The sequence below is a fragment of the Talpa europaea genome, assembly GCF_964194135.1.
Source record: "Talpa europaea genome assembly, chromosome: 8".
Lineage (NCBI taxonomy): Eukaryota > Metazoa > Chordata > Mammalia > Eulipotyphla > Talpidae > Talpa > Talpa europaea.
The window spans coordinates 40,681,143-40,701,663 of record NC_140075.1 but is presented as its reverse complement, the minus strand read 5'-3'; the positions used below and the strand labels follow the sequence as shown (position 1 = coordinate 40,701,663).

The 20,521-nt window shown below is 42.2% G+C and overlaps 1 protein-coding gene across 1 annotated transcript in view; it reads left to right on the top strand.

Annotated features, from left to right (window-relative positions):
- Window positions 1–18,601, top strand: part of MYO5C (myosin VC) — a gene marked incomplete at both ends in the record, with an annotated part of 89,608 nt that extends 71,007 nt beyond the window's left edge. Inside the window, 8 exons of the mRNA XM_084240159.1 lie at window positions 2,355–2,453; window positions 3,349–3,503; window positions 8,352–8,441; window positions 10,682–10,832; window positions 11,498–11,780; window positions 16,336–16,510; window positions 16,971–17,051; window positions 18,449–18,601. Of these exons, the coding sequence (XP_084096285.1) occupies window positions 2,355–2,453; window positions 3,349–3,503; window positions 8,352–8,441; window positions 10,682–10,832; window positions 11,498–11,780; window positions 16,336–16,510; window positions 16,971–17,051; window positions 18,449–18,601 (1,187 nt within the window). The remainder of the gene's footprint in view (window positions 1–2,354; window positions 2,454–3,348; window positions 3,504–8,351; window positions 8,442–10,681; window positions 10,833–11,497; window positions 11,781–16,335; window positions 16,511–16,970; window positions 17,052–18,448) is intronic.
- Window positions 18,602–20,521: the final 1,920 nt, after the last annotated feature.

Sequence of the window (20,521 nt, the reverse complement as noted above, 5' to 3'; positions counted from 1 at the left end):
AAGGACCCTTTGGGGCAGGAAGGTAGCTCACCACCCATCAGATATGCTCTTGTAGTTGTCAGACATACCCTGTCATACATACTGTTAGCCCCTTCATCTACTAGCTCTCACCTTCTTTCCTGGTTACATAGGGTCACTAACCCGATTTCCATTAGAAGACAGTAGTGGAGAGCTCAGCGAGAAGTCCTGAACACCTGCCGAACATCACACTTTTCTGACCTCTCCCTCCTAGTGCTCTTCGCGCTTTTGTTACGTATTGCTTCCTCTTCCTCTCCAGCTTTGTCGCTAAGCTTGTATCTCCAGTTTTTTTTCCTATGTTCATTTCTTTGAAGAGCTTTTTTATTTTTATTTATTTAAGTCTCATCTCAAAATGTAAAATGTCTAAAATCAAAATGAGGGTCTTTCCCATTCAACATAAATGGTAACCTGTCTCTTGAGGCAAGAACCATCTGTCTTCCGACCCCCCACTGGGGTCCTGTTATTGAAGTGAATGAACTGCCACCTTTTCATAAGAAGTTCCCGACTCTACCTCCCGCTCCTTATTTCCTGAGTCCCTGTCCCTTTTTCCCTTGAAGACTACCTCCTTTGCCTTTCTATTATCACTTCTATGCACCATGTCTAGAGCAGACCATCTCAGCTTCCTCTCCTGTGTTAGTTAGCTGTTGTCCTATAACAGATCAACCCCAAGTGTGGCAACTGACAACAGCAAACACTTCAGTAGCACATAGTTTCTGAGGGTCAAGAGGCCTGGAGTGGCTTAGTTGGGCAGTTCTGGCTGAGCTGTGGGTGGGTCCTCTGGAGGGATACCCACCTGGATACCAGCAGGGATGTAGTCATCTGGAGGCTGCATTGGGGCTGTGTCCAAGCTCATTCACGTGGCTGTTGGCGGGGCGCTGAGGTGTGTCACGTACGCCACAGAAAACAGTCACTTCCAAGGCCCCTGCAACAACATGCCTGGATACAACTTGCCATGCTCAGGAATGCCCAAGGTGTGACAACCTTCTCAGAAATTTCTGTTTCATTTATAGTTTTCCTGCTGTACACACAATTTACTATTTAGAAGTCATTCTTAATATAAACAGAGCTGCTTAGTAAAACAATTGACATTTTAACTTTATCAATTTCTAAGACAACAGGGATAGTAAGTTAACAGGACAGATTCTCTGGCAGCAGTAAGATTATTGGTGAACTCTTTACCCAAATGACCTTCTTTGTTACCCACAGAGCCCTGTCAACAGGGCTGTGTTCCTTCTGGAAGCTTTAGGGAGCCATCTATTCCCATTCATTCCCTTACCTTTTCCAGCTTCCAGAGGTAGCCCTCTTTTCTTTGCTGTGGGCCTTTCCTCCATCTTCAAATTCAGCAGCATGTCATCTTCCATCTCTCTCTGCTTCCTATTTGTCATTCTCTGAGAAAGAATATGAACCTTTGGCGAATAGAGGGCAGCCTGTGGCTTACCCACAAATGTCTTTATCCCAACCCGATTCTAAGAACCTGTGAATACATTACCCTCCATGGCAAAAGGGATTTTTTGCAGATGTAAGAATGCTGAGATGGGGAGGTTAGCCCCTCTGTAACCAGTGACCCCAGTGTAATCACAGAGAAATTAGAAGTGAGAAGTAGGAATGCCAGGGTGAGAAAAGGTGATGTGATCATAAGCAGAGGGAAAGAAGGAGATATGATGATGGAAGATGAGGTCAGAATGATGTGACCTCAAACCAAAGAATGCAGGAACTCTCTAGAAGCTGAGAAAGGCAAGGAATGGATTTTACCCTAGAGCCTCCAGAAGGAACACTGCTCTGCTGGCCCTTTGAGTTTAGCCCTTTTTTAAGATCCATTTTCTCGTATTCACAGAAATAACATTTATATTTTAAAAAATCAACTTTAGTCTTCTGACCTCCAGAACTGTAAAGGATTTGAGTTTTGAACCACTCATTTGTGTTAACTTGTTAAGCACATAGAAAACGAAGGCACCCCCATTAGGATCGTGCATCTTTCACACCAAGTGCTTCATGAATCTTAACTGTAGCAGCAGCAGCATCTCAAAGAGAGGAGCACTATCTTGGGTTGCTTTCATATCCCTGCCGTGCTGGATACATACCAGGCACTCATGAGGATTCCCTCGAGGATTATTCAGTCCTCTCAGCAGCAGCCGTGCTGATTGATATGCTCCCAAATGAGAATCAGTGCTTCAAGAAATTCTTTAGGCTCAATAAAGTTTTCACTTCTCTGAAAACCACAGGAGTTCATGTGAAAAGCAGCCAAAATGGAGTGGAAAGTGACAGAGTCGCGTATCATGAAATAGCTTGTGGAAGGTGTTCTCTGTGTTGAGCTAACTGCTTGCTTCCATCTACAGGCAGCGACGTGCACTTGCCTTCTGGGCCCAAGGAGTACCTTGGAATCCTGGAATACAAGCAAGAAGATGAGGCCAAGCTCATTCAAAACCTCATTCTTGGTAGTGAAATCTGGGGCTGAATTTTGCTGTGTCTGTGAGAACCTGAGCATCCGCTGTTGCCATAGAGCGGGGTGGGGTGGTCCCTTTCCTTTCTCCATTGCTTTCTCTCCTGACCCAGAGCCCCTCAACCTCAGTACTGTTGACCAGATCGCTCTTTGTTGTGGGGCTGTTCATTGTAGAGTACTGAGCAGCATCTTTGCCTTCATTGAGACAGGAGAGGTCTGCTGCGCCATGTGGGTAGCTCCTTGGCTGGGATATAACTCATGCTGCAGTGGCTGGTGATAGCTTGATAGGGCTGAGACTTTAACCCCTGCGCCACCAGGGAGACCCTGTTCCTCTGTCTTAATGCAGTCATGGGGAGGTCTTTGTTTGCTTAGGTTTGTTCTATCGAGTTTTTCTCTTCCCCCACCCCCATTCTGTCTCCCTGCCATACTCTCCTCCCCAAGGCCAGCCGAGCTTCCTCTATAGAACTGTTTTCTACCTGTTTTGCTGACTCACGGCAGGTGCATGGGATTGCTGAGATCACATTCCATCCTTATCTTGGAGGCTGCAGTGGGGGTACATGGAATGGGGACTCCTCTCTTACAGTAGAAATCTGAAATCCAGGGCCTCAGTGTCAGGGAGAAATATAAATGCTCTCTCTTATTCAGTCTTTTAAAAATGAGAAAGTACTTTGCAAGTGAGAAGAAGAGCAGGTGGCATCTGTATATTTTTGCCGAGAAAAGAGGCAGATTGAATGCCTCAAAGAGAAAAGACATCTCGCTGCATTGGGGTACTGCATCAAGAACAGAAAAGCAAACAACTCCTGCCCCACAGTCAGGCCCCGCCTGTTACTCAGCAGCTCCTTGGGAGTGTGGGCTGCCAGCTGTCATCTCAATGGCTCTCTCTGCTGCAGACCTGAAGCCCCGCGGCGTGGTGGTAAACATGATTCCCGGGCTGCCAGCTCACATCCTGTTCATGTGTGTGCGCTACGCAGACTCTCTCAACGATGCCAGCATGCTCAAGTCCCTCATGAACAGCGCCATAAATGGCATCAAGCAGGTGGTAAAGGTAGGAACTGCCTTCAACTTTGGCTGTTGGTATTATAACTACTCTAGGAGCACCTGTGGGAATGACTGTCCTTCTCTACCCTGTCTTTGGTGAATCACATGATTCTGTTATAGAGCAGCCCCGATATTGAACCGGTTCCTGGTTGTGGGTCCTCACCCGCGCGCTTAAAAGGGACTTAAGAATACTCCACTGCAGGCACACACAAAAGGTTAATAAAAGGTTTATTTACAAGGGAAAGGGAAATAAGGAAAATGTACAACTCAGGGAGAAAATAGGGAAATAAAGTCTTTAATGCGTCCTACCCTATCTGATGACCTGGAAACCCAAAGTCACTCTCAGAGCTGGCAGGACGCTGCGAGCTGGAGGAGAGCCAAAATGGGGGACCCCCTCCAAAGCCCACGTGTCTGGCTTTATACCCACCTGGCTGCTTAACCCCACCCTCAGGTCCCAGCCACCTTCCCTTGGGTGGTGATGGGATTTGGAGTTCCCAGTGTCTTTTGGCTTTGGCCTGGGGTGGGGGTGGAGTCCACAAAGCCTGTATGGAATTAGCTTTAGGACATCCTTTTCCCCCTAACAGAAGGATGGAAAAGTTACTCATCTCTTCTCTTCTAAAACCACAACCCCAACCCAGAAACAAAGATGAATGGCACATTAACTAGGAAGCAGTAAAATAGAGACCCATTCTTTTCCATTCCCTTTTAAATGAGAAACTGTTAGGGGGAAAAGGATGTCCCAAAGCTAATTCCATACAGGCTTTGTGGACTCCACCCCCACCCCAGGTCAAAGCCAAAAGACAGTGGGAACTCCAAATCCCATCACCACCAAAGGGAAGGTGGCTGGGACCTGAGGGTGGGGTTAAGCAGCCAGGTGGATATAAAAGGCAGACACGTGGGCTTTGGGGAATCCCCCATTTTTGGCCCTCTGCCAGCTCGCAGCATCCAGCCAGCTCTGAGAGTGACTTTGGGTTTCCAGGTCATCAGATAGGGTAGGACGCATTAAAGACTTTATTTCCCTATTTTCTCCCTGAGTTGTACATTTTCCTTATTTCCTTTTCCCTTGTAAATAAACCTTTTATTAACCTTTTGTGTGTGTCTGTAGTAGAGTATTCATAAGTCCCTTTAAAGCGCGCGGGTGAGGACCCACAGCCAGGAACCCGTTTAATATCGGGGCTGCTCTATAACAAAACAATGTTTGATACGGACTATCTTTGAATATTTTAATTGAGGGAGTCCTATCTCAGTTTATTAAAATATATGTTCTAGTAGAGCCATGAGTAATTAAATCTGATTTTAAATCCTCTAGGAAAGTAGAAGAATAAAAAAAGTGAATACATGAGGTCAGAATAGTGCCCCCCCAACACACACACACAGATGTGGATTCATTATTCATCATGAATTAGTTGCTGGTGGTCAGCCTTGGCAAACTGTCATGTCAGGGGTTCCCTTAAGGATGAGAGGGCGGTGTGGACAAATCTGAGGGATTAGAGGGAGGGGGAGTGAGGAGACCCAAACACTTGATCAGGGTGCAGACATCAAGCTGTTGAGGGTCTCAGCAGCTAAGCAAACCATGAGAGTGCATAAGCATATGCATTAAGGCAGGAAGATAACAATCATCACATCTTTTTCAGGAACAGCCACGGGCCTATTTGCCCTCCTGCAGAGGTCGTGACATTTATTATTCTTTGTTTTAAGGAAGGCACAGTTGCTAAACAAAAGTGTTCATAGATTAGTCATTTACCTTAAACAACCAAACAGTCATTTTATTACTAGTAAAAAACTTATGTGACTGAAACTAACATTTCTATGTTTACCATGGTGAGCAATTAACTAAGGGCTGGAGGAAAAAAAGGGCAGGAAGTTACCTGGGGGAAGGAAGAGGCATTGACTTTTCCCTAGCCCCAAGCTCTCAATTAAGGGAGGAATTTTTCTAATTTAACAAATGAGTTTTCTACCTATTACTCCTCTACTTATCTGGTCAGCCTAGTTTCTGTGTCTAACTTTAAGATCAAGGGAAAATTCCTTTTTCTGTAAGATTGCTGATTGTTGTTTTAAGGAAATACTCCGGAGATGATTATAGCTTTTGGTTCCCAGAATGGTTAATACATGACATATCCGTTGTTGTAACATTGACTATTTTCAAATGCATTATTTGTGCTGCCATACTTATTAGCTTAACCAGTCACAAAATTGTTGACTTATTCTTGAATGCACACTCTAACAGCTGCCATACCCATTGTCACCTCCAGGGGAATCAGCCCTAAACAAACGGAAGAATTTAGCAGGCGCTGGCTATGGCGCCTCCTGGCTTATCAGGAGTTTTCTTACACTTGGAGCAGGGCTCCCGTCTGCCACTGCTATCTTTAACTTAATGTAAAAGAATTTCCTTCTCCATTTAGCCCTTGCCTCAAAAGCCCACATATCCATATTAAAGACTTGGCCAAGGGATGTTTACAGCCTTTTTGTTTCCAGAAGTTTTTTCACTTGTTAATAAGAAGGCCAAATGTTGAATTACTGCCTTTTGGCAGAGAATTACTAATTTTATAAAAAATGTAGTATTTGTATCATGCAGTGCCATTTGCCATCAAAATGGTTATTCAGTAATTGATCAAACAGAATTTGCAGTTTTACTTTTAAATGCGTGTTTTAACAATGGTAGAAACTAGCCATAAACAAATGAGGAGAATCCAGCAGGAGTCAGCTAACGAGATTCCTGACTTTTCAGGAATCTGCCCCATGCCCAGACCCTTGGCTCCCAGCAATTAGTAGTAGAAATTAGTAGTAGAAAATGAGCTTTTGTTTGGTGCTGGTGCTTTATATTAACTGTCTTCACTGTAGCTCCCTCAGTGTTCTTAAGGGGCGCCCATAGATGGATGTCTTCCCTGTCCATATTTTCATGCATTGCCTTTTCTTTGGGCACACTTAGATTGTGTTCCAGGCCACAGCCCCAAAGCGTTTGCCTCATCTTGCTGCTCTGGAATGTTTAAATATTCAGAAACCAGAAGGTGCACAGCGTGAGTGTTATAGAGCAGCCCCGATATTAAATGGGTTCCTGGCTGTGGGTCCTCACCCGCGCGCTTTAAAGGGACTTATGAATACTCTACTACAGACACACACAAAAGGGTTAATAAAAGGTTTATTTACAAGGGAAAAGGAAATAAGGAAAATGTACAACTCAGGGAGAAAATAGGGAAATAAAGTCTTTAATGCGTCCTACCCGATCCGCCAACCTGGAAACCCAAAGTCACTCTCAGAGCTGGCCTGACGCTGCGAGCTAGTGGAGAGCCAAAATGGGGATCCCCCAAAGCCCACGTGTCTGCCTTTTGTATCCACCTGGCTGCTTAACCCCACCCTCAGGTCCCAGCCACCTTCCCTTTGGTAGGGATGGGATTTGGAGTTCCCAGTGTCTTTGGCTTTGACCTGGGGTGGGGGTGGAGTCCACAAAGCCTATATGGAATTAGCTTTGGGACATCCTTTTCCCCCTAACATGAGCAGTATAGATCTTTCATCTCCTGCTCGCTAGCAGCTCCCTTCCCTCCTTGCTTTTGTGCCCGGGACCTGCCCAGGCCAGTGCACAGCCTCATTTGGCCCCCATCCTCCTTTAGCCATTGTGCCTTTTTCCCTGCCCCCACGCGCCAAGTTAAACTAGTGTTCTCCATCGATTCATCTTTTCACTTATAATCCAGCTTATACTCCTGTCCCTCCACAGAAAGATCATTATAATTCCTCTTGCTAAGTCCCATGGTAGTTCCTTAATTTTTACTCTCCTTACCTTAACTGAAGCAGCAGCAGCAGCATCTCTTTGAAACCCTCCCACCTTGTCTTTCAAATCCCAGGACTTCCCCAGCTTTCTTCCCTCTCTGATCATTGTATCTCTGGCTCCTTTGCTGGACTCTTCTTCCTGCCCCATAAGGTGCGTTCTCCCCAACAGATTCTTGGGCCTGAACCCTTCTTCTCTATCTATCTTTCCCTTTGAGGAGAGCTTCCTCCCACCTCTATTATGAGGTGTTCTCTGCTGCCCAGATTCCCCGTCATCTCTCTATCCTCAAAGCTTTTGTGGCAGTGTCTGCCTCCATCATGTGGGCACTAAGCGACCATTTCAGCTGTCCCCCTGTATGTTAATATGCCCAGTAAGAATGCAGACTTTGGGGGGCAAGGACCTAGATTTGCATCTCTCAGGCATCCCTGCAGTGCCTGCATCAAGAGCATAGCTAGTGATGCTTCCTTCCTTCTTCAGTCTCCTCTGCAGCTTCTTCTCTCTGCTCAGCTCCACCCTCCTTTTGGGTGGGGCAGGAAACCTGGAACCTCCCCCTTTCCAGGGGTCCACCCTGTTACAATGACATGAGCTGTGTAGAAATACTTCACAAACCATGAGCTGAGATATGTATGAGCTTGTTGATAGTATAAGTTTAATAAGTATACACTTTCAGCTATAAGATGAATAAGGTCTGATGATATAATACCTAAAAATGGTGACTGTAGTTGATAACACTGTATTATATCATTGAAATTTGCTAATTGAGTAGAACTTAGTGTTCTTAAAAAAAGAAAGAAAAGATAAATGAGGTGATGGGTGCATACTTTAACTAGGGAGGGAGAATTCTTTCACAATTTATACATATTTCAGACCACCCTCATATGCACTTTAAATATCTTACAATTTTTTTTGTCAACTATACTTCAATAAAACTGAGATTTCTATAAGTAAAAATGAGTTTAATAAAGGTTTTAATGAGTAGAAGAAGAATTTGTTTTGGTCAGAAGCCACCAGTTAACAGGTCAAGATGTCTGTTCTTGGCTCACAGACACCGATATCACAAAATCCAACTTTGTCTTCTCTTATTTTTTTAAGGAACATTTAGAAGACTTTGAGATGCTCTCATTTTGGCTTTCCAATACATGTCATTTCCTCAACTGCCTGAAGCAGTACAGTGGAGAAGAGGTAGGATGGTGCCTGCTCTGGGGTCCGTGCTGCCTGCAGCGCTGCCGTCTTCTCATGGGCCTGAGCTTCTGTGGGGGCTGGGGATTGGGACGTCCGACGGCCGGGACACCTGCTCCTTACCTAGGAGGCCAGCCTCACTTCACTGGTTGGACAGAAGTAGGAAGAAGGCTTCTAGACAGAAGCTTAGACTTTGGACATGGTAGTGGACTTTGGTTTCCTTAACTTAAATCAGTGAGGTAAATCCAATGTTTTTGAAAGTTTTCTTCTAGCTGTCAAATTCTGAAATGTTTAGTATTGTGACTAAAATATAGCCTTTAGTTCAACATGCATGTATACGCAGGGTTCTTCTCTCTTCAACATTCTGATGATTCTTCCATAATCTGAAAATCCTTTGCTGACTCTGCTTCCAAGGGGCTACACACCATAAAGGAGGCTCCACCTTCAAGTACTTGCAGAGTCTCCACCTCAAGAACTTGCAGAGCAAAAAAAATTTGCAGAGCAAATTTCATTCACCTGAAATAACAAAATGATTTTAAAGTTTTCACTGCTCTCCCAAATTGTACAACCATTTTATAATCTCACTAGTAGTATATAAAGCTTCTGGTGTCTGATCCCTTGGCCAACACTAGATATTTTTTACCAATCTTATGGTAAAAGGTATGGATGTAAAACCCTACTTTGTTATCTTATATTGCAATTACAGGCATATCTTATTTTATTGCCCTTCTTTTCATTTCACATGCAATTGTGCTTTTTATAAATTGAAGGTGGCAGCTATGTGTCAGCAAGTCTATTGGTAACATTTTTCTAGCAGTTGAAGTGAGGGAGAGCATTTTTAGCAATAAAATATTTTATAAGTATATACATTGCTTTTTTAGACATAATGCTATTAGGACTTAGACAATAGATTATACTACAGTGTAAATGTAATTTTTATATGCATTGGGAAAATTACAAAATTGTATGACTCACTTTATTGCAATATTTGTTTTATTGCTGTGGTACAGAACTGAGCGACTATCTCCAAGGTGAGCCTGTGAGGTCAATTATTTTTTCATGTGTTTTTTGGTTACTTGGGTTTCCTTTTAAATTGATTACTCCTATCTGGTCTCCATTTTTTTAGGGTTTTTTTTTTTTTTCCTTTTTTTTTTTTTTAAAGATTTATTTATTTATTTACACAAGTACTGGGTACATTCAGAAGCGCGGGAGGGTGAAAGAATTCACCAGAGCCAGAGTGGGGAGCAGAACAGGCAGACTAACGAAACACACTGCTGAGGGGAGCAGCAGGCACAGCAGGAGAGGTCTGTCGCGCCATATGGGACCCTCACTGGTGGCTGGGGATCCAAACGGCGCTGCAGAGGCTGCAGGCAGTTTTACAACCCAGCGCTCAACCGCTGCACCACCAGGGAGGCCCAGGGTTTTTTTCCCTTATTAATTTAATCTTAATCACTTCATTAAAGGCCCCATCTCCAAAAACAGTCCCGTTAGAATTTAGGGACTTAGCACATGAATTTACAGGGGGACACAAAGATGCAATCTACAATACACATATCATTTTATTTACTTATTTATTTTTACATTTTAGAATACTTTTATTTTTGTGTAAAGTTCAAAATATGCTAAAATAAAGTGTATTTATTATAGATATAAACATGTAGCAAAATGTTAAAAGCGGGGATGGATTTAAAAAATTTCTACAAATATATCACTGAAACTTGTATGCTGGAGTGTTGCGTTTGTTTTCTTCTATGTGTTTTATGAATACAGGTATTACAGCCAAGTATTTATCCTTTTAGAGTTGATTTTTGTGTATGTTATGAGAGAGTAGTCTAGTTACAATGCACATTTTAAAATATTTCACACACTGATCTATCTAGCTCTGTAAATATAAAAGTATGGATCTTACTTATTACATCTTCTAACCTCTTACAGCAGTTTGTTTCTTTCTGTGAACTTCCATGGGCGTTGTTTTCCACTGTAGTCAGTCAGCTCGGGGTCACCTATTTGTGGGGAACTAGGTGGTACAGTGACATTTAGTTACAGAAAATAAATGCTACCCTAAACATCAATAACTCACGGGATACAAGTCAGACGTTAAATTTTGAAGTAGGAATTATAGTTTAAATTATAGTAGGAATTATAGTTTAAACTGATTGTAATATTTCTAGTAGAGCTAGTGCTTTTGTTTCCCACCTATCTACATTATTCTAATATATTTATATGCTCAAAATTGCTTTTAGGAATTCATGAAGCATAACAGTCCACATCAGAATAAGAATTGCTTGAACAATTTTGACCTTTCAGAATACAGACAGATTCTTAGTGATGTTGCTATACGAATATATCATCAATTCATTATTGCAATGGAAAATAACATTCAACCAATGATAGGTAAGAAAAGAAATAATGACCAAAAAATATTTACAGTGACATTGAGACTTTAAAAAAATAAATGTGATGTATGGAATGTGTGATTACAAAGAGTATAATTTTAAGATCAAGAAAGTGTAATTGCGGAAATGTCCACTTTTCAATTATTTGAATGCTTACAGTGATTACATATATGAAAGCACATGCTTCATCTTTTTCTTTCTGTAAAGGTGATACATTCTGAAAGTTAAGACAGAAAAATTGTAGCTACTTATGTGGGTAATTGTAGATCCTAGCCAAGCATTTTTGGACTCTTGAAGAACTACTCAAATTCTTCTATAATATCTTCAATTTCCTGAAGTTTAAGTATTTCAGGTTTTACATGCTTGCAAGATCATGAATTACCTTGCTAACTGACTCTCTCTCCTGGGAAGTTGAAGGACGTGGTGCTCCAAGCCTCAAAGAGGAGCCGCTGCGCTATAAACAGCCACCTGTCTCCATCCACCACCTATACTCCCAGGCATCCCAATCCTTGATTCTTTTGCTTTTTCTGTCACAACTACATCCAATACTGCCTCTTGTAGAAAATGTCCCACCTCCTGAAACAGACACATTGAGAACACTTGGAAATGTTCTCTAGTTTTCCCCAATGTATGTGCAAGAAAAGTTTCCATCTTCCTCCGTAGTGCCAGGCATGTTGGAGTATGAGAGTCTGCAGGGCATTTCTGGCCTGAAGCCTACAGGCTTCCGGAAGCGGTCCTCCAGCATCGATGACACGGACGCCTACACCATGACATCGGTCCTGCAGCAGCTGAGCTACTTCTACAGCACCATGTGCCAGAACGGCCTGGACCCAGAGCTCGTGAGGCAGGCGGTGAAGCAGCTCTTCTTCCTAATCGGGGCGGTCACCCTCAACAGCCTCTTCTTGCGCAAGGACATGTGCTCCTGCAGAAAAGGGATGCAGATAAGGTAAACCCCTACAGCAACACTTAACCTCTGAGAGGGTGAATGGAAAGAATGCTCTTAAAGTCGGAGGCCACACACTCCTTCCTCTCCCTCCACATGAGCTGCACTATGTGCAAGATGCCTCTTAAGACCTTGGAGGTGTCTGCTTCTGACGCCCGGCCCCTCCTGCCATCGTGGTACACCAGCTAACTTGATGCTTCAGTCAGGTAACTAATTGGGAATGGTGATTGTGTATTTTAAATTCTGGCCCCTTGTAGTTACTATTATTCTTTGGTATTTTTTGACCACCACCTCTGAGACTAGCACTACCTGCTATAAGACAGGAGACAAAGGAGTGGGTGATTTGCACCCACTGCTTTAGAGAAGGTCAAATGGCTAAATAAAAATCCGAGGTAACTATGATTAAGTCCCAAGGAGGTCGTGCAGGAAGTGCTTCAAAAAGAGCTTATCAAGGACAGAAAAGTTCAAGAGGCCTGAATGCTGTCATTGGATGAATTTTTTTAAAGGGAGAAAACCAAGGCAAACACGAAAAATGTGACTGGAAAAGGCATAGTGAGAGCCCCTTCTCAGGCAAGGGTACCTGCCTAGATTATGCAGAAAATATATTTTTGGGGAGAAGCAGAACCAAGATAGAGTGGCAGTTTGGGTCCAGACTGGGAGGACCTGGAGTGCAAGCTTAAATAAGGCATTTGGAGTTCGTCCCGAGGACACAGTAATCCATGGTTTTGAGGTATCTGAACTCTTTTCTCCAAGTCTAGGAAACCTGAGCCATTGCTAGAATTAATGCTCTCACATACTTAGAAAACATACTCAGAGTTTTTATAATTTGTGCGGTGATTTGACACCTGTATGTGACAGGCTGGTGTGTGACTGGGGTGATGGTGATGGTAGTGATATAAAGGGAAGTGACAAAGAAGGCTCTTAACCAAGAAATAAGCATGAGACATTCACTGTACTCTTTGACTGTTAAAAGTTTAAAAACTTAGAGCTTATTTCTTCCTTACCCTCACAAACCAGGCTGGCAAATTCCCATGACACTAGGTTATGGTTTTCAGAGAAGAGAGAGTATTCAGGACTGGCCTTTTCAGACCTTCTCTCCAATGAGAAAAAGTGTTGTTTATTTCACAGCTCCAAACAGATGCCCTGTTGTGATAGGAGGGTTAACTCACCAAAAAGACATAACAATTTTTTCAAATTTTTTAATTTTCTTACATCGTTGTTCATTTGTGTACAATATTTGGTTTCTCACCTCAGGTGTAATTCCTATAAATTTCCCACCAGCACATGGCCCGTGAACTGTCACCATAGTCCCTCGTGCTCTTCACTCCCCTGTTTTTAGTCCTCTCCCTCCTCCTCCCCTGCTGTATGTCTCAGATCTGTAATTTGCCTGCTGGTTTAAAGACATAATAATTCTTAATGTGTATGCACCTAGCAACAAAAGTTAATGTGTATGCACCTAGCAACAGAAGTTAATGTGTATGCACCTAGCAACAAAACTTGAAAAAAGAAATGGACTGATCCATAATTATAATTGGAGACTTTGACTCTCTTCTCAGTAGTCGATAGAGCTAACAGAATATCGGCAAAGATAAGGAAGAACTAAAAATACCAGAAACAATCTAACTGACAGAACACTCTTCTGAGAGCCAGACCATACATTCTTTTTTACTGCACTTGGAAGAGTCACAAAAGTAGACCATATTCTTGTTCAGAAAAGAAAATCTTAGCAAATTTTAAAAGACATGAAATCATATAATTTGTTCTTTCTTGATGTAAAAATATTTAGCAGCTTTATTTCAAAAATAAACCTGGAAAGGTGTCGGTAGGATGGTTGGTAACACTAGGGTATATTTTTACCTGTATACACCTTGAGTTTTTAGTGTTTTGTTAAAAAAAAAAAATGACATCCACAATATTAACCATTTTTTTTAAAGATTTATTTATTTATTTATACAAGCACTGGGTACAGTCAGAAGCGCGGGAGGGTGAGAGAATTCACCAGAGCCAGAGCGGGGAGCAGAGCAGGCAGAAGGACCGAAGTACACTGCTGAGGGGAGCAGCGGGCGCCAGGAGAGGTCTGCGCGCCATGTGGGACCCTCCTCCGGTGGCCGGGGAGCAGCTGGGGATCTAACCGGCGCTGCAGAGGCCGCGGGCAGCTTCGCAACCCAGCGCTCAACCGCTGCGCCACCGGGGAGGCCCTATTAGCCAATTTTTTAAGTGTTCAGCACATTAGTGTAAAGTGTGTTCATAGTGTTTGGTAACAGATGCCTAGAACTTTTCCATTGTGGAAAACTGAATCTCCGTGTGCTCTGAACAACTCCTCTCTCCCTTCTCTCCTCAGCCCTGGGCAACCTCCATTCTCCCTTCTCTTTCTAAGTGTTGGATGGACAAAGTATGTTGTTTTACCATAATGAAATTAAACTAAAAATCTCAATTTTATAACCACATGAGGAGTTGCTAATCTGGAAGATCAGAGCTGGAATTTATCTTAGAAGTCAGTTAGTTAAACGCTCAAATTTAAAAACAGCTTCATTGAGGGCCTCCCCGGTGGCGCAGCGGTTGAGTGCTGGGTTGCGAAGCTGCCCGCAGCCTCTGCTGTGCTGGTTCAATCCCCGGCTGCTCCCCGGCCACCGCAGGAGGGTCCCACATGGCGCTCAGACCTCTCCTGCCACCCGCTGCTCCCCTCAGCAGTGTACTTCGGTCCTTCTGCCTGCTCTGCTCCCCGCTCTGGCTCTGGTGAATTCTCTCACCCTCCTGCGCTTCTGACTGTACCCAGTGCATGTATAAATAAATAAACAAATAAATCTTTTAAAAAAAAATTTAAAAAAATAAAAACAGCTTCATTGATACATAATTGCATGCCATAAAGTTCACCCAATTTAAAATGTTTAAATTGGGCCTCCTTGGTGGCATAAGGGGTTAGGACACTGCCTGTGAACCTGTCCGCAGCCTCTGCAGCATGAGTTCGATCCCCAGCCAGCCAGGGAACAGCCCACATAGCACAGCAGACCTCTCCTGACTTGCCCGCTGCTCCCCTCAGCAGTGTATTTCAGTCAGTCTGCCTGTTCTGTTCCCCACTCTGTCTCTGGTGAATCTTCTCACCTCACATACTTCTGGCCTGTACTGAAGTTCTTGTACACATAAATAAATAAATCTTTTAAAAAATGTTTAATTCATTGGTTTTTGGTATACTTAGAGTTGTGAAACCATCATCATAATGGGATTTTAGATTATTTTTTATCACCAAAAAGGAACCATTTGCAACAACTCTTATCCCCTTACCCACATCCTACCTTCTGCCTCAGCTAGGCCACCATGAATATATTTTTTTTTCCCTCTATGGAGTTGGCTATTCAGGACATTTTTTTTTAATAAATTGAATTATAAAGTCTATTGACTTCTGTGACTGGCTTCTTCACTTAACATAATGTTTCCTCACTTCATCTGTGTTGTAGCCTGGATAAGTACCTCATTCCTTTTCATTGCTGAGTGATTTCCCATTGTATGGGTGTAGCACAGCTTTGTACCCCTCCTTTTGACTTCTTTTCATTTTGGGGATATTGTGAATAATGCTGCTGTAATGTTTGTGTACAATCTTTTCTGGACATGTTTGCTCTGTGTGTGTGTATGTATGTATAAATGTTTTCAGTTCTCTTTAGTATGTATCTAGGAATGGAATTGTTGGGTTACTTGATGTTTAACATTTTGAGGAATTGCCAGACTGTTTTCCATAACAGCTGTGCCATTTTACATTTCCCCTGGTAATGTCTGAGGGTTCTGAACACCCTCATTGAGTAATCTGAACACCCTGATTGAGTAATTTCCCGAGCTCACGTAGCAGATTGGTGGGATTAAGCCCCATTCCTTTGGACTCATTAACCTGTGATGATTACTGACAGAAACAAGAAAATCCCGGTGGGCAGGAGCACAGTGGACTATGGTGGTGGACTGAGGGTGATTTGGTGGCTGGTACACCACAGTATCTCTATCTTAAAGGGTAGGAGAGGAGTCCTGTACTTCCAAAATACCAACCACAATGTAAGCCAACGTTACTTCAAGAAAAAACAAAACAGAACAAAAAACTAGTGGACTTAAGGCTTTTTACTAATTCAAAATTTTCTGCCAGTTTGGGAAAATAAACTTTTTATACCAATGTAAGTTTTCTCTTCAGATATCACTATGATTTTTTTCCTTTAATGGATTTACAAATCCATTAGAATATTTTTTTTATTTCATTGTTTTTTATTGCATTTCAAATGAGGATAATCCATTTTCCCAAAAATGTTTTTTAATGTAGTAGACTCTACATTACTGAAGTCACTGTTATTTGCTCAGATTTTCCCCAAAGCTTGTAGCTGTTACAGCCCTACAGCGTAGATCTTTGTGCTCCTCAGACCAATAGATCATGAGAGCTGATCCAGAAACTACCAGGCGGTGGTTCTAGGAGCCTAATGAGTTCTGGGACTTTCTTGGGATGCACTGGGAGGCTTGATGTCCTCTCCTAGAGTTTTCTAAATGAATCACCCACTCTTCTCTGCTCCTGTGGCTTTTATTGCAGGTGCAACATCAGCTTCTTAGAAGAATGGCTTAAAGATAAAAATTTGCAGAACAGCTTAGCCAAGGAAACTTTGGAACCTCTCTCTCAGGCAGCCTGGTTGCTTCAGGTCAAGAAGACCACAGATAGTGACGCTAAGGAGATCTTCGAACGTTGCACATCACTATCTGCTGTGCAGGTAACAAATCAGTGTAATTGGTATCATCTTTCCTTGCTTAGCCAGTTGTGGAGTGCCCCTGAGCCTCTGCTCTTTGGGGAACATATTTATTTCCCATGGCTCACCCTTCTATCTAATAAGGGTTTATTAGATACTGACTCTAGGCCTTAAAAGCATGAGAATGCGTAAGGCAGTTTCCCTGCCCCCTGTACTCATGATGGGTTACGGGGGGATTGCAAGGATCCTGGATGTGGGAATTCTCTTCCCTTCATCTAATTCTGTAATTTTTCTTTGCTTCCTTCTTTGCCCTTCTCACTTTGTTTTCTGTTTTCTTTGAAATAAGTAATACATGGTTTTTAGAGCCAGATTATAGTATAAAAGAACTCCCTGTAGTTTCCAAAAGTTCCCAAGCCACAGGACCCATTATTTCATAGGCAGAGTTGTTCTTATCCATGCCTAATCCCATTTTATGTAATCACAGATCATAAAGATCCTTAATTCATACACACCTATAGATGACTTCGAGAAAAGAGTGACTTCGTCCTTTGTTCGCAAAGTACAGGTGAGACCCTTAGGGCGTGCTTTTAATTTTTTTTTAAGATTTATTTATTTATGTATACAAGAACTGGGGTATAGGCCAGAGGTGTGTGTGGGGGGGTGAGAGGATTCACCAGAGACAGAGTGGGGAACAGAACAGGCAGATTGACTGAAATAACACTGCTGAGGGGAGCAGTGGGTGAGTCAGGAGCGGTCTGCTGTGTCATGTGGGTATCTACCTGGCCGGGGATCGAACTCATGCTGCAGTGGCTGCGGATAGCTTCATTGGTTGCGCCTTAACCCCTTGCACCACCAGGGAGGCCCCGTGTTTTTAATCTTAACTCCTAAGACTAGTATAGGAAATTGATATTTAATTGACATTATAGAAAAACAGGATTAAATTATATTTACCAAGCATGCAAATGCAATGCACTCATCTCAGAAGCAGCAGGAATTTTCCCTGTCAGATTCTTCTGTTGTCAGAAATTATGTCAGTCCCAACAGAAAGTCAAGGAAAGCTCCATGACTCATGTGCTGTGTTCCTTCACATCATGTTTTTTATCAGTCTTTGAGTATTCTGCAGTGAGCAGGAAGGGAAACATATGCTTTCCCATTTTTCTTATTTTAATCCCTAAAGTTTCTTCCCCAATGAACTAGGGCAACAGTTCTCAGTTTCAAGGGTCCCTGGGGGTCCTTAAGACCCCTTCAGGAAACAGTAGAACCTTCTCTCTTCTAAAAGCACATCCATGTAGGCAGACTTTTCTTCATATACTTCAATCAAAATGATATCACAGCAGGTCAAAGTTAGAAACAGACATGAGATTCCCCCTGTCTTCTTTTAAGTCAGATATTAATTAAAGAGATTTACAAAAATGAAACAATACTATTTCTCATTCATTGTTTGGTTGTAAAAAATAGTTACTTGTCAATAAAATATTATATGTTAATAGGTATTGAGCTTATTGTTATTTTAATTAATAAATATTTAAATTATTGTTTTAATATATAACATGATTAGAATTGATCATTATACCCATATATACAAAAACCCTTTAAGGTCTTCAGTATTTTTTAAGAGTAAAAGGGGGTCCTGAGAGCATAGAAGTTTGTAGACTGTCATGGGAATAGATAAAAGTAGAAAAGACATCAATTTACAGTCATCCACCCTGTGGGAAGTCAACTCCTGCGGTGAAACAGCTCAAGTAAGTGTGCGTAAGAGCTGCTCTGGAAGTCCAAGGAGACCATTTCTCTTGGATTGTGCTGTTAAAAAACTCTTTTGTGTGTTCTCTCATCTGATTTTAAAAGCAAGTTTTCACTGGAGATAGTTGTATTTTCCTTATTCTCAACTTGCTGATAGCAATGAAGCAGAGTGCACTAGTCTTCTTACTCAATTTTTTTTTTTTTTTCTGGTTCTAATTTCAGGCTCTCCTAAATAGCCGGGAGGATTCGTCACAGCTGATGCTGGACACCAAATATCTCTTCCAAGTCACCTTTCCTTTTACGCCTTCTCCGCATGCTCTGGAAATGATTCAGATCCCTAGCAGTTTCAAGCTGGGCTTTCTCCATAGATTATAGCAGGAGAAAAGAGAGTAAATGCACTTTTCCCTCAAAAACTAAACGAAGGTCAAATACAAGGGATGTGGTTTATTAATTGGAAATGCTTTGGAATGTGACTTACTGAAGAAAGTAGAGTTCTCCCATTGGGCCACATCTTCTCCCACTCACAGTGCTGGTGCCGCCACTGCCACATCCAAGCTGTGGTTGGAAAGGCCATGGCTAACTTTGGAATCTTAGCCAGCTTCATATTAGAGTCTCTGGAAGGTTCATGTTATCTTGCAGGTGCTTCTTGGTCTAGCTGTATCTTGTGACAGGACTCCACCCAGAGGGAGCGAGAGCCAAGAACAATGTCTCCCAAGTCTCTAGGCTCAAGTACACTTATGAAGCCACAAGTCTTCCAGGAAATAATCCCATTTGGCCACCATGGCCTATTAAAAGTCCTCTTGCCCCATACTGCTGAGGGGTTAAGGGGGTGTTTCACTGACTCCTTTTATTGAAAATGCTTCTACATCAAAATATATTTATTATTTCAAATTTCCCTAATTTTTAAGAGACTATTCAATCTGAAGTGAATCATATGAAGTATTTTATGAATATACCTATGTTAAACTAATATGTTATTAAAGCCTAATTGCGACACAAATTATCTCCTCCTCTGAAAGAACATTTCTTTAAATTTTATCGGCTAACATATTTGCCATAATTTGTCATTGTTTAGAATCTTTCAAAATAACTTCTTCAAAAGCTAAATTTAAAAAGGCAACCAAAATGATTTTCTCAAATAATATTTAAATTTCCTCATAAAAATAACCAAAGAGTTATGTCAGTTCCTCCTTTTAAGAAATCGATATTTCCCATGTTGTATGAGAACTGACTCTTTATACTCCAAAATCTTTCTCGTTCCTTCCTTTCAGAACCTAAAGGTCACATGATAAGCACTCCAAGCTTGTTCTTTACCGCACCCCAGGGTCCCCAGTAAGTCCTTCTATTCCTGACAGTGACAGCGGTGGCTGTACGTGGCGATCATAGCCGTGTATCTTAGGGGTGGGGCTAGTACAGGATTATAAAGCAGTATCGCCCTACTAATGTGTAGACTGTCTTCATATTATAACTCATTTAATTTACTTCACTTAGCTACTTTGTATATGAAGAAATGGAAAGGAAAACTTCATAATATTTTAATCAATAAAATAAATTGCCAAGTGAAGAGGGTCAGGTTCTTTTCATTGCTGGGAGGTCACATTTCTCTTAAGTGCACAAGATTTATGTCTTTCTTTAAGGGTCATGCTTAAAGATGTTAGAATCTTTATAAAGTCATAATACCTCATAAAAAGGTTGTAAAAATTTTTTTTTACAAAAAAATTTTTAGGTCCTGGCTCAGGATGTCTGTGGGACTCCCAGATTGTACCAGAATGAGGCCAGAGTTAGCAGGGTTGCTAAGCCAGGCCCTTGGCTTCTCTGTGTTCCTGGTAGGCCTTTCCTGCACCGTGAGGAGGAGTCCATTACTCTGCCTTTTCAGCTCCTATAACTCATGCCTCATGCCGGGCTTACACCTCTTAGCCTGGGTTATCAGCCAGTAACTTAACCCGTGTCCTTTGTTGACCTCTGAGCTCCTGCCAGGCAGGCACCATAACTTTCCCCATGTTCATCTTGCAGCTTCAAAATGAGAGAAACTGCAGGAGCAAAATCCTCCTGGATTTGAAGGAAAAAGGTGCCAGTGTACATCAGACTTGGGAAAGAGTAGATCTTGTTTGGGGTCAAGATAAGGGGAACTTGCAGAAGCCAAGACATTTGTGCATGGAGCATGGGGCAAGCGAGTTGCGCACCTCAGTCTTGATCAGTTCTGCAAAGCTGAAGGTGGGAAGGTGATGCTGTGGGGTGGGGACAATGAGGAGGCAGAAGGTGCTGACAACATGCAGTCACAGGTAAGCGTCAGGT